The following is an 11,931-nucleotide window of genomic DNA, read 5'->3' as shown; positions in this document are numbered from 1 at the left end:
TAAGTATGCTGTTGATAGCTTAGTGTTAAAGCAAAAAGAACCAACAGTTATATACCTACTGTGTCAGGCTCAGAACTGAAGTATCCAGTATTCAAGACGGATAAACAGTCAGTTTTCTCAGAACGTTTATTGACAACAGAATCGGAGTAAGAAACCTCTGTGGGTTGAGATAGCAGGTTTGTGACCATATCTTTCTGGAAGTAAATGATCATGAACATGCGAGTCACTAACCTGGTCTTATAGCTCAGTCCGAATCCAAAGAGAGTTTAAACTTAAAAATGCCGTTTTCTATTTAGTCTATATGGGGATAGCTCCCTCAGGAATAAAAAGGACTAGGGGGTCAACAATAAAATGTAATAATGTAGTATGGGTATGTTTAATATCCCCATTTTTTCTCAATAGCCTACTTTTCTTCTGATAAACAAGGCTAATATGAACCCAGATTCTAGCTTATTAACAAATATGACCGTAAAGCATTTATTGTTATTTGATTTAGACTGTTATTTGATTTTTACTCTTTGATTTTTGTGCAAAAATGCAGAACAACCAAAAGATACATTTAAGCTTTAATGTTTTTATAAGTCTTGGGCAAAAATATATTATTAGCAATAGATATTTAACAATATATTTTAATTTCATATTTTAGTCATCCAAAATTAGCTAATTTTGAATAACTATGGTAAATGTAGGCTTTAAAATTCAATAAGACAAAAAAAAATTATATTTGGGATCAAATATTCAAACTCCTAAGAAAGAGAATAGATTGGAAACAGTGGATTTAGCCTTATTTTCATTATTTTAGATTTTTTGTCAAAAATATTTGCAAGTACTGCAGATGGATATTCAGAGACAAATATATTGCTAGTGTAGAAACATGTTATTAATGCTTAAAGTCCTGCAAGGATGTCTTGTGAATGGCATGATGAAAAATTCTTTAAATTTGGATTTTTAATTTTTCAAAGCTTAGACATTATCATGGTGCTGAATTAATGCACAGTGGCAACCTAGTTGTAGTCTGAGGAGAAAATCTTTTTATTTATTAACTAAAGCTTAAAATAAAAGATGAGCAAAATTATTTTAGTAGAGAAACAGTATATTAGCTAGTATACACTAGCAAAACACTAAAAAATGTCAACAAAGGAAAACATCGCTATGTCACGAGCACAGCAAAAGTCTCTCAGAATTAAAGATCTTTGTTCTATTTCCACATAAAAAATTTTTTAGCAGTGATTGCTTCCTTTTAGATTTCATTTTAAAGCAGCATTGCATGATGGATTCATTCTGTGTATTGGTTTGATTTTCTTCACTCTATGTATGCCCTCCATCTATCTCGCTGCTTAGGTGCTTGACCTAGTTGTAACTACAGGGAGGTGGGAGCTGTTAAAACATGACATCAACACATTACCTTCTTGCTGTTACATTTACAGAGCACCTGCCTGGCAGCAGGATGTCTCACACTAAGACCTTGTGTTACCTTTTAGCCCAGCGTTCCAGCATGTCACAGGCTCTTGTTGCAGTATCTATATGGCATTTTTTTAACGAGGGTAAACCTAGAAAGATTTCACAAACAATTGTTTAACTTAGATAGAATTAGGAAAGAAAACATCACAATCAGGGCTTGTGCTTTAAGGTCAAGATGCTATGAGGGAGGTATCAATGCAGCAGTTTTCTTACATCATCTTTTCATTAAATGCAAAGCATTAGAAGTGTGAATGAGTGTTTTTTTTTTTTTTGCATGACCACTTAAGTAGTAATGTAAAAATTAACCACTGGCAGCTGGTTTATATTAGATGCTAGAGCTGAATGCAACAACTGGTTCCTCTGACCTGATTTCCTTAGACAGGAATTTCTCAAGCATCCTGACTTACATTTTACACACGTACGCCAGCTCCACAGTGTATCTCTCATTCCCTTTACATCTGGCTCTGCTGCTTTTCTGCTTTCCCTGACAGCACAAAGTGAATCTCACCAGTTTATCCTGCTGTTTATTCCATCAGATTCATGTTCGGCAGCACTGGTGAAACAGCGGCTTTAGAATATTTCACAGAAGACTGAGCTTGTTATTTCACCATTGGATTTGAAAACACCATTTTTTGTCATAAACAGTCTTCAGCCATATGACTGCAAGCCGAGTATTTTTTTCACATTCATTGATCTCCCTTTCTCAATCAATTCAGTAGCTTTATTTATGCAGCTCATTTTAAAAGCAACAAAGGCATACACACACAAAGTACTTTACATAAAAACAAGTTCCAACAAAACTATAAAAAAACGCACATAATATCAGGCAAAGGATGACAAACCAAACATTCTAAAATGCAAATTTATCAGATGTAAAGAAGTTAGAGGACAGAAATGGTAGCTATAAAAACCTGGATGTTCGTAAGCTAAGGTCAACAACTCTAAAAAGTAAATAAAAAATCTAGTATAAAATAAACAAAATCATAAAAAAATTGTAATATAGATGTACAGTAGAAGAAATCAGATTTCTACCCACACTGAATAAAAATTCTTTTTTTCACTTTCAGACTATGACACATACTATACTTTTGTTTTAGGACAGATGGAATTGTCAAAATTATTTTTATATTCCCTCTAAATTAAAAAAATACTCCACCATAATTCAATACTTTGTTCGAGTTCAGAGGTATGTTTCCACAGTGTTTAGTGAAACGAAAATTAAGACTGGAGTTGTGGCTAGACCCGCCAGAGGCAGTGCTTTAAGCACTAATTGGTCATCTTTAACCATGCTGATGTCGAGAAATAAAAATAACAATGTTACACTTGACCTACCAGTGAACAATGTGAGTCTTTATAATCACGTAACACCGAGAGCTAAGTCCTGTTAATTTTCTAATAAGCATGAGGATTTCCAAGGGTCTGTGCACTTTGGTAGTCATCTGAGATTTATATAACAGTTGTAAATTTCATTCTATTTCATCCCTACTTACCTCCAGAAGTGGTCCTTCACACACTAAAGGACTTATGTGAACATCACATACTGTACCTCAGTGGGATGTAGATAGATGCTGCTCCTGGATGCTTTGAAGGAGATGGGGCGCAGCCACATTCAAAGGAGCTTGGTGACTTTCAAGATGCTTCCCTGCATATAATGTCCAGCCACATGCCACTCATGGCAGAAAACGAGTGACATCAAACTTCCGCAGGCAGCCTTAGGTCCTTCAAGTATAAGGCTTAGTGATTAACAATGGCGGCTGCTGCTCACTGAACAGGGGAGGCTATTTAATTATTGAAATCAAACGTAATGTATTGCTTGTACAAATGTGAAACACATAAAACACATAACCACAACAGGTGAAAATAACTGTTGTGAAATGTTCTGAAATAATAAACTCCAGAAAAATTGGCAAGAGTTCAGTACTAGATGATTGTTTTATAGAATTATCACTTTTTCCTCTCTCATCTGAATCTAATGGGGAAAACCACAACTCTGTCTGGCTACTTTCAATCAGATCTTTTAAGGTGTTCTATCATTCAGCATTAAATAGCCGGCTTCATGACCTGGCCCTGCTCCATAGACCCCCTTAAAGGTTTAGCCATACTGGAAGTGACCGATTTTTGTGTGTTATCTGATCTAATTTCTTGCTGCTTGCTTCAATATAAGGAGGCTCAAGCCTTGACTGGGATTGATTGACAGGCAGCTTCAAGCTGCTCCATAGTGGAGGGAAGATCACACCCAAGAGTGTGCTCTGATCAATGCTCAAATGAAATCAAGTGCATTTTGGTGCACATTTAATTCAGTTTAATGAGTACAATATGAAGTTTAACAATGCACGTTTCACCAGTTATTTTAAGAAATTTACTGGGGAGGTTTAGCCTCCCTAGTTTTCAAAGAAAAAAGCATCACTAGCATCAAATCCATTGCCTAGTTTTCCAGCCGCTGCTTAGAAGAGCTAAAAATATTGCCCATATTACCAGAACATTGATGTGTTCACCTCTCTGCCATAGAGACCATGTCCCTTGTGCTGTCTGACCCTGTCAATGGTGCACCCCAGCACACTGAAGTCAACTTGCGGTCGACAAAGGAGAAAACCAAGCGGAAACATTGTTGTTATGAAAAATTTGTTCCTGTACTGATACCTGTACTGATTTGGGAGGCGATGGCCTAGTGGTTAGAGCAGTGTGCTTGTGCTCTGAGAAGGTTGCAAGTACCTGGTTCGATCCCCACAGCCTGCAGTCTGGGTTCCTGAACAAGACTCTTAACCCCACCCTGCTCCCCGGGTACCGCACAGTGGCAGCCCACTTTTCCCCAAGGGGATGGGTTAAAATGCAGAGGTAAATTTCTCCAATATGAGATCAATAAAGTTAATTATTGAGCTTTCCAAGTAGGGTTCAGACTCAAGCTGTTCAACCACACCTGGAGGAGGAGTCCTAAGGGAATTACACTAGGTACAGAAGATGCTGCACTAGTGGTGGTGCCATGGTGCTTCTAAATTCCAAGAAAATGCTCAATATAATCTCCACCCAATAGGGCATCTCCAGGCATTCATGGAGATGAGATTCATAGCAATGTCCAGGAAGATGATCTACTGTAAGGAAGACATCATGCTTTTCTCTTGATATTTACCAGCAGGCATGTTACATGATCAAGCACCAATTTCCTTTCATGGACAGCCTTATACTGGGTCGCTGCATGAGGGAGCCGATCATCCAACAACCCTTTCTACTTTTGTGTACACCCCGGAAGACAGACAACGTTCAAATAAGAGGACCCTTATCTGGAGGTTCTTCCCTTAGAAACCTAGTAGTATAAACCTCTATTTGGGCAGGTTTCTTCATTCAGTGCCTGTGCCATCATCAGGTCGCAGATAATGGTCATCATGACCAGACCAGGGACTGTGTACCGATGTCAGAATTGAAGACAGGAGAGGGTGGACAGCACCCACAAGTTTGGGGTGTATGTACAAGTGCTCTCATCATAAAAGTGAAGACCTGCAGAGACATATCAACCAGGCCTCAGAAGGAGGGGTCAAGTGGAACAGTTCGAATGAGGACAGGTCCAGCATCAGATGGAAGAGAGAGCTACGTTAATTTGTCAAACACAGTATCATTGCTGCGCCAGTGCTTAGCCACCCAATCCCCACCACTCTGCATCCTGCGGCTACAGGTGGCTCAGAGCATGGTTTCACTGGGTCAGTTTGAAGGTTTGCATAGCAAGGGAGGGAAGATATAAAGGCACAAAATAAATAAAAAAAATATGAATAGGCTTCATTACTAAAGAGGCAAACAGAATATATGGGTTTAGCAGAGAACATTGATAAAAATAAATCCTGGAGAGAACCGTAATAGAGACTTAAGATTGCTATCTTTGTTACAGTGCAATTTTTTTTTTTTTTTTGTAAATATTTGGTCTAAAACTGGCTTAATGTTAAAATGTTGCACCTGCACATAAAATTTAATGGCACAGCTTGTTACATGCTATGTCAAGAGCCCAAACCGGCATGATGGTGTTTTTAAGTTACCCTAGAACCTGCAATTGAAAATTAAAGCTACAGTATGTGTCCTACTGCTCCATAGCAGTGGAAGCACAGTTCACATTTTGAGCACTAGTGTTACAGATGTATTTTCTTTACAATATATTTTTTTCAAGGATACAGCTTTTGTCAGTTATGGTATTTTAGGAGTCGGGTACAGAAGATTTTAACTGTCAAAAGGATTGTTGGATTCATTGTAATTACAGAAAAGAAAGTCAGAAGCAAGGTAAATATGGATTTATCGCAACTGATATTGCCATCAAAATATTTTAAATTGAAGTCTTAATCTAATCTTTGTGATGTCATGCAGCCTCATAACTGAACGATAGTGTCTGTTTTTGTGCATTATGTGCAGCTGTCAGCTGCAACACCATGGTAAACTATACTATACTATACATATGTGGTTAAATTTGCAGCTGTTTTCAAATCATTGTTAAAGCAATTAAATCTTTTATCATGCCAAAAGCCGCACTGCAGCATCCTCTACTGCTACTGTTTGTAGCTGCCCTCTTGTCAGGTTTAATGCTCCACCTCACCAGGAATCCTTCATTTCCTTGATTATTTTTCTTTCTCTTGCTCCCCCTACTGTATCTGCCTTTCTTCCATTTTCCCTTATGCTATTCCTGCTTTTTTATTTTAACTATCCTTAAGCGCTACCAATATCTTCTGCTGGTAAGCACATTGAATAATTAAGCTTCTTGCATGTTTTTTGGTTGAAAACATACTGTGCAGGGTTGTCCATTAGCATATACATATAGATACACTGGTATAAAATGACTAGAGGAGGATAAGGAGGCATGAAGCATTGCGTCATGGGGGTGTGTTGAGTGGGAGGAGGGATAAACCGACTGTCAGTCAGTGACGCCAGTGGAACACGTGCGTCGGCTATGGCAGGGAAGACGTCGTGCAGCCCGTTATCTGGCTGTGGGCGAGAAGAGGCAGAGGCAGCTGCAGCTCCCTGTTGCGGATGGGTTGATGGAGGGGTTGTACTGTATGTCTGTGTGGAAATGAGTGTGTATTTGTGTGCATGCATGCCAGTCTCAGACTGTGTGCGTGTAGTATTTGCATGAGCTGCAACCGGAGCTGCTGCTGCTGCAGTTGGTGAATAAGACAGACAGGGAATCGGAGTATGGGTAGCATGAAAGGAACCAGATTAATAATGCATAGTGCCGGTTGCATGCTCTGCATTAGTTAGTTTTACTGAGACCTGTGGCTGCCTACAATCTGCCTGACTCACTGACTTCTGACCTGCCTTTCTGCCTGCTTGACCAACGCAGACATGTCTCACTACCATTTCATCAAATGTTGTAAGTAGCACCTCAGATAACCTTTCTTTTTCCCCTGATGACATTTCTGTTGTGTTTTTCATTGTATCTAGTCTATCTGTGCTGTAGCAGTGGATTTACTATAATAACTTCTATGCTTGATATTACGATCATCTTGTAGCAAATTATGGTTATCTGCTCTTCATTGTAGCACAGTCTGAACTTTCAATTGGCATTTCCCTTGGATAGTGTGCCTGCTGTAAGTGGGTGTGTGAGCATGCTGCAGAGGAGCCGCTGCAGATGTGAAAAGTTGACCAGTGAATGCGGCAGGTAGCAGCAAAGGAAAGAAAGATGAAACAGAACTGCAGAGGTGCAGATCCCGTGAGTGTTTGCCATGTCGACGAAGCATAGACAGACCAATGAGAGAGATTATAATTTAAGTCAGACAGAAGCACAGATGGAGGAAGACTGAGGGTCACACTGGAGCGACAGACAGAATGGCAATGATTTGAAAAAAGGACGCCAAAATGGGATGACTGGCACTGAGAGATAATGTTGCAAAGGGGTGACAAGCAGGCTCAGATGGGAATATGAAAAGGATGGTCTGGAATTTAAGTTGAATTGCAAGAAAAAAAAGGGGGAAAGGAACGGATTGATGAGATCTATTAGCAAGGTGATGCAGAGCTTTACTGTCCCCATTACTTTAAGGACCTTACCCTACGTGTCAATCACCTTGAATCGGCCCTTTCAGTGTAAATGGTTTGTTTTCCTGTGTGTTTGCATGTATGCAGTGTTACATATTACATTGTCCCACACTGCTATCCATAGTTTTAGATGGAGCCTGCATGTTCTATGTGTAATCAATAACTGATAGCTTGGAGATGGCGGGGAAAAGCTCATGCTCTCTTTCCCTCTCTCTTTCTCTTGCTCAACATTCTTTCCATTTCTCATTCCTTCATTTATACTTCCGGTTAAACCAAACATCTGCCTCTCATTCATGTTTTCATGTATTAGTCCCCAGCCACTCATCATAGAGCAGGAATGGTTACAGTGGGATCCTTTAGTGCAGACAATATTTACATTTGAGATTGGTTTAGGAAAAAATTATGAAAGATTTGTTAGAAGCTGTATAGTTTGTATTTAAATATACAAACAGCCTTCTGTAGTATATAAATATGAAAATATATTTACAGTTGATAATGCAGAGGTTGTGTAAAATTAGAGCCAAGGGAATCAGCTGTAATGTATTTTTTTTTATTCCAATGCAAAATATTTTTGAAATTATTCCATCTGATCCCTGATTGCTGATATTTTGGATCTTTCTTCAAGCTGCTGAACATCCCCTGATGACAAATGTTACGCAACTCAGAGTTTAAGCAATAAAGAAATATTTATTAACTCATGAAAATTAACAATGCAAATAGATATATTCCCATTGTATTTTATCTCAAGGCATGGCTGCAAAATGCAATAAAGAATTGCCAAGCTGATATTCGTCCACGTCTAAGACATACTAGATGACTGTAACTATAGAGTAGCACATTATTGCAGCTGCAAGTATTTCGTGGTTTATCCCTTCCAGCTTTACCTAGCCAGACATTCAGATGTTTTCCTGTTCTTTTCAAACAAGTCAACTCTGAACAACTGAATGACAGGCTTCTTTGAGCAGTAATTTTAGAATCTTGCCAAAGATCACTTGTTTAATTATGGTCTGACTGTGTCACTCTAAAACACGATTATACCCTTAATTAAAAAAAATAATACTAGTTATATATTTGGCTCTGGCTGTATGCTCAAGTCTATGTATCATTTTCTAACCAGCCTCCCTGCATCGAATGAAGAAAAACCTTCTTACAGGATGAATACTCAAATACCACATTCCTCTGTGCTGATGCTCTTTTTGTTAAGTGGTAAATGGTAAATGGCCTGTACTTATATAGAGCTTTTTCAAGTCAGGAGACTTGACCAAAGCTCTTTACACTACATTCAGTCATTCATCTAGTCACACACACACACACACACACTGATGGTGGCAAAGTACAATGTAGCCACAGCTGCTCTGGGGCTCACTGACAGAAGCAAGGCTGCCATACACTGCCATACACCAGTTCCTCCAACCAACGTCAGTTGGCAATGCAGGTGAAGTGTCTTGCCCAAGGACACAATGAAAGTGAAAGCCAGAGCTTGAACCGACAACCCTCTGTTTGCAGGGAAAACGTCTTCATCTGACGCCACTGTTGCCCCCTCGTATTTGGGGGCAATGTGTTGCATATGCAACTGTTACAACTGTTACAACTGACCCATCTGTTATTACCCAATAGTTTACATACATTTTAAATAGAAACACATTCACTTGGTAATTTTTTTGACTAATATCGGGTATCAAGTGCAGTTGCCGTTAATTCAAGTAAGTATAAGATGATCAGCCAATGTAATGAGTATTTTTTCCATGAAAATGAGACTAGGTAAAAATTACGGACTTGAAATAAAATAATGAAGTTATTTTTAGTTGTAAAGTTTTGCAGTGCTGCCACATGTAGCATCTGTCTTAAAAAGAAATCTGTTTTAGCAGACAAAAAAACTTTTTTTTTTTTTTTTCTGCTAGATACACGTGGATCTTTCTCTACTAGAGCATTACTAGGAATTCAGAAATAATTGTTACTAAACAGACATACCAAGCTATTGTGAAAGCTGTTGTATCAGCTAAAGGTTCCTTTAGTTTGCTACCTGTAAGTTGCAGGGCAAGTACATTGAAAATAGAAAGTTTATAAAACCACACATAAGGATTCAATTTTAATGGTAACATTGCTTTTTTGCATGGCACTACCTTCTGCTTTTGCCAGGACTTGTTTATAGGTAACAATGCATCAAACAAACTTTAAACATGTTTTCAAAATGAACAAGAAAGGCGGTGCTTCTCATTACTGATTTCTTTTACTGTCATTTTTTGTTCTGCTATGGTATTTTTAAGTGCTTACAGCTTACTTTGAGTCTAACAGTGAAGCTATAAGCAGCTAAATCAAGGAAAATAATCGATAGTGAAACAGAGAGAGTTTTTTTCCCACATCATATAGTTGACAACACCGCTATATACCTGCAGCTTAGTGGAATGGGAACCAAATAGGAAAAACTGTTGTATTAAAAAATAATGCTGAATTTGTTTATGGATTCTGACACGTATTTCCGTTTTACACAATCACTAAACATCTGGTTATCTAAATTAAACAATTGGGTTTTCCCTGTGCTTACTACCTTATCTATGTTGGTTTTTGCTGAGAGTGCTCTGCCCACTGACAGACAACGTCCCGAGTTGAGGTCAGCAGCATACCACCCCCACTATAAATAGTGTTGGTACTGCGCTGCGTTCTTCTCCTGAGACTCCGGATTGTGGACCAGAATCACTTCGAAGCCGTACGGAAGTCTTTCTCCATGGCCTCTCCGAACTCTTCCCATACTCGTGTTTTGTCTTAGCGACCAGCCGAGCCACCTGCCGCTTTGACTGCAGGTACACTTCAGCTGCTTCCGGAGTCCCATTGGCCAATAAAGCCCGATAGGACTCCTTCGTCAGCTTGATGTGTCCACCAGAGTGTTTGAGGGTTGCTGCTGCCGGATGCACAGAAAACATTGCGGTTACAGCTCCGACGAGCTGCTTTAACAATAGAGGCACGGAACATGGTTCAGTCATACTCAGAGTCCCCAACCTCACTGTCCGTCGCCCCCATGCACCTTTTTCTCCTTTGGCATCTTTTTCCTTCTCTTTTTAACTATTGAGCTGATGTAACAAGTACATTTCTGTACTGTGAGAGCAATAAAGTCAATCAATCAATCAATCACCAGGGGCAACTCCAGAGTGGAAGAATGTCGATTACCACCCGAGGAGTACCAGAACCAGAGCCATGCTTTGTGTTAAGGCCGACTATCTCTAGCCAGAACCTCTCAACCTTGCACACTAGCTAAGGCTTCCCCGAAATAATGAACAAACTGGGTACAATACACTTTAAAATATTTTGCTTTAACTTTGAGTTTGTTTTTTTTTTTTGATTCAGCAATATTATTAAATGTTTGAACAATGACTACTGCAATTGAATTTTCCTATTGGTTAAACTGTAAATGCCTGTACATGCTCACGTCAGTCGTACACCACAGGTCTCCATCCCAAGTCCTCCTGTCATTCTCAACTCTCACCCATTGGCTGTGAGACTCACACATCTCAGTGTTTTCACATGCTCTTACTCCATATCCACAATTTTTCATGCTAAAAAATGACGAACATTAAAACTTAACTTCTTTTCACTTATTTATATATAGAAATACAATGCTGATAAAGTTCCGTCCGTGTTTTCAACACAATCTTAGTGCTAACACACAAAGACATGCCAGGTTAACAGCCAGTCTGTATTTATACATCAGCCCACCTATTCACTGTGCCAAATATTGAAAAAAGACTGGCATTTCCGAGTGGTTATTATTATGAGGTATGTCATTGCATTTTTATCTTGTCCTTATCTTATCTGGAGTAAGATAATTCACTTTGTAAATTAATGAAGATTTTAACCAATCTAGTACAGAAGCTAGCTTAAATTATCAATGTGGAGAATGAGTGTAGGATCACATCAAACTGACATCAAATGGTTTGTTTTCTCTATACCTAGTTCTTTTTTAGTAAGCTTTACTCTTTTTTTGCTCTAATTCAACCACATGATTTAGTCCAAGTTTAGTCCATGGTTTGCTCACAGGTTAAATAATAATTATTGCTCAGTCTAGTTTAATAATCTCCCATTGGAATTTAGGACTAATTAAATCAACACAAATATCTAAATTCTTAAAGCTTTCAGTTATGCTTTACAAACCCATAGGATGTCCACTTAATCAGCCACCCAAAAAAAGACCAACCATACAGGATACGTAGAGCATGTGTAGAAAAACTCAGTTATCCCGGAACCATAGAGAAGGAACCACAGGGATGTTCTTATTTTATTATTACTTATCTTATTTATTTATCCATATTTTGGTCCACTGAATTTTTAAATACTTAATCTCCATCACATCTACCAAAATTAAACAACCAGGGAAGTGCTGTCTTATGTCATTGAGAGTTTTTATAGAATCTACAGCCTCCTACAAGGTCTGAATTGTTTATTTGTTTTGTCAGTTGTAAAGAAACTAATAAG

At 38.6% G+C, this 11,931-nt stretch overlaps 1 protein-coding gene across 5 annotated transcripts in view; it reads left to right on the top strand.

The window, feature by feature from the left end:
* The window catches only part of myo16 (myosin XVI), a 133,959-nt gene that overhangs the window by 17,465 nt on the left and 104,563 nt on the right, over positions 1 to 11,931 (top strand). For 3 of the 5 annotated variants that reach the window (XR_001481802.1, XM_015393165.1, XM_015393169.1), the window contains exon 1: positions 6,428 to 6,802. The exons of the other annotated variants lie outside the window; for them this stretch is intronic. Coding sequence is in view for 2 of the 3 variants with exons in the window: in XM_015393165.1 (XP_015248651.1) it covers positions 6,775 to 6,802 (28 nt within the window). In the remaining variant the exon portion in view is untranslated. Of the gene's footprint in view, positions 1 to 6,427; positions 6,803 to 11,931 lie in introns of those variants that run through there. 5 annotated transcript variants of the gene reach the window in all.

Source organism: Cyprinodon variegatus, unplaced genomic scaffold (assembly GCF_000732505.1).
Source record: "Cyprinodon variegatus isolate N-32 unplaced genomic scaffold, C_variegatus-1.0 Scaffold628, whole genome shotgun sequence".
In the NCBI taxonomy this organism is placed as follows: Eukaryota; Metazoa; Chordata; class Actinopteri; order Cyprinodontiformes; family Cyprinodontidae; genus Cyprinodon; species Cyprinodon variegatus.
Note: the sequence above shows the minus strand (reverse complement) of the source record. Positions and strands in the feature narration are given on the sequence as shown.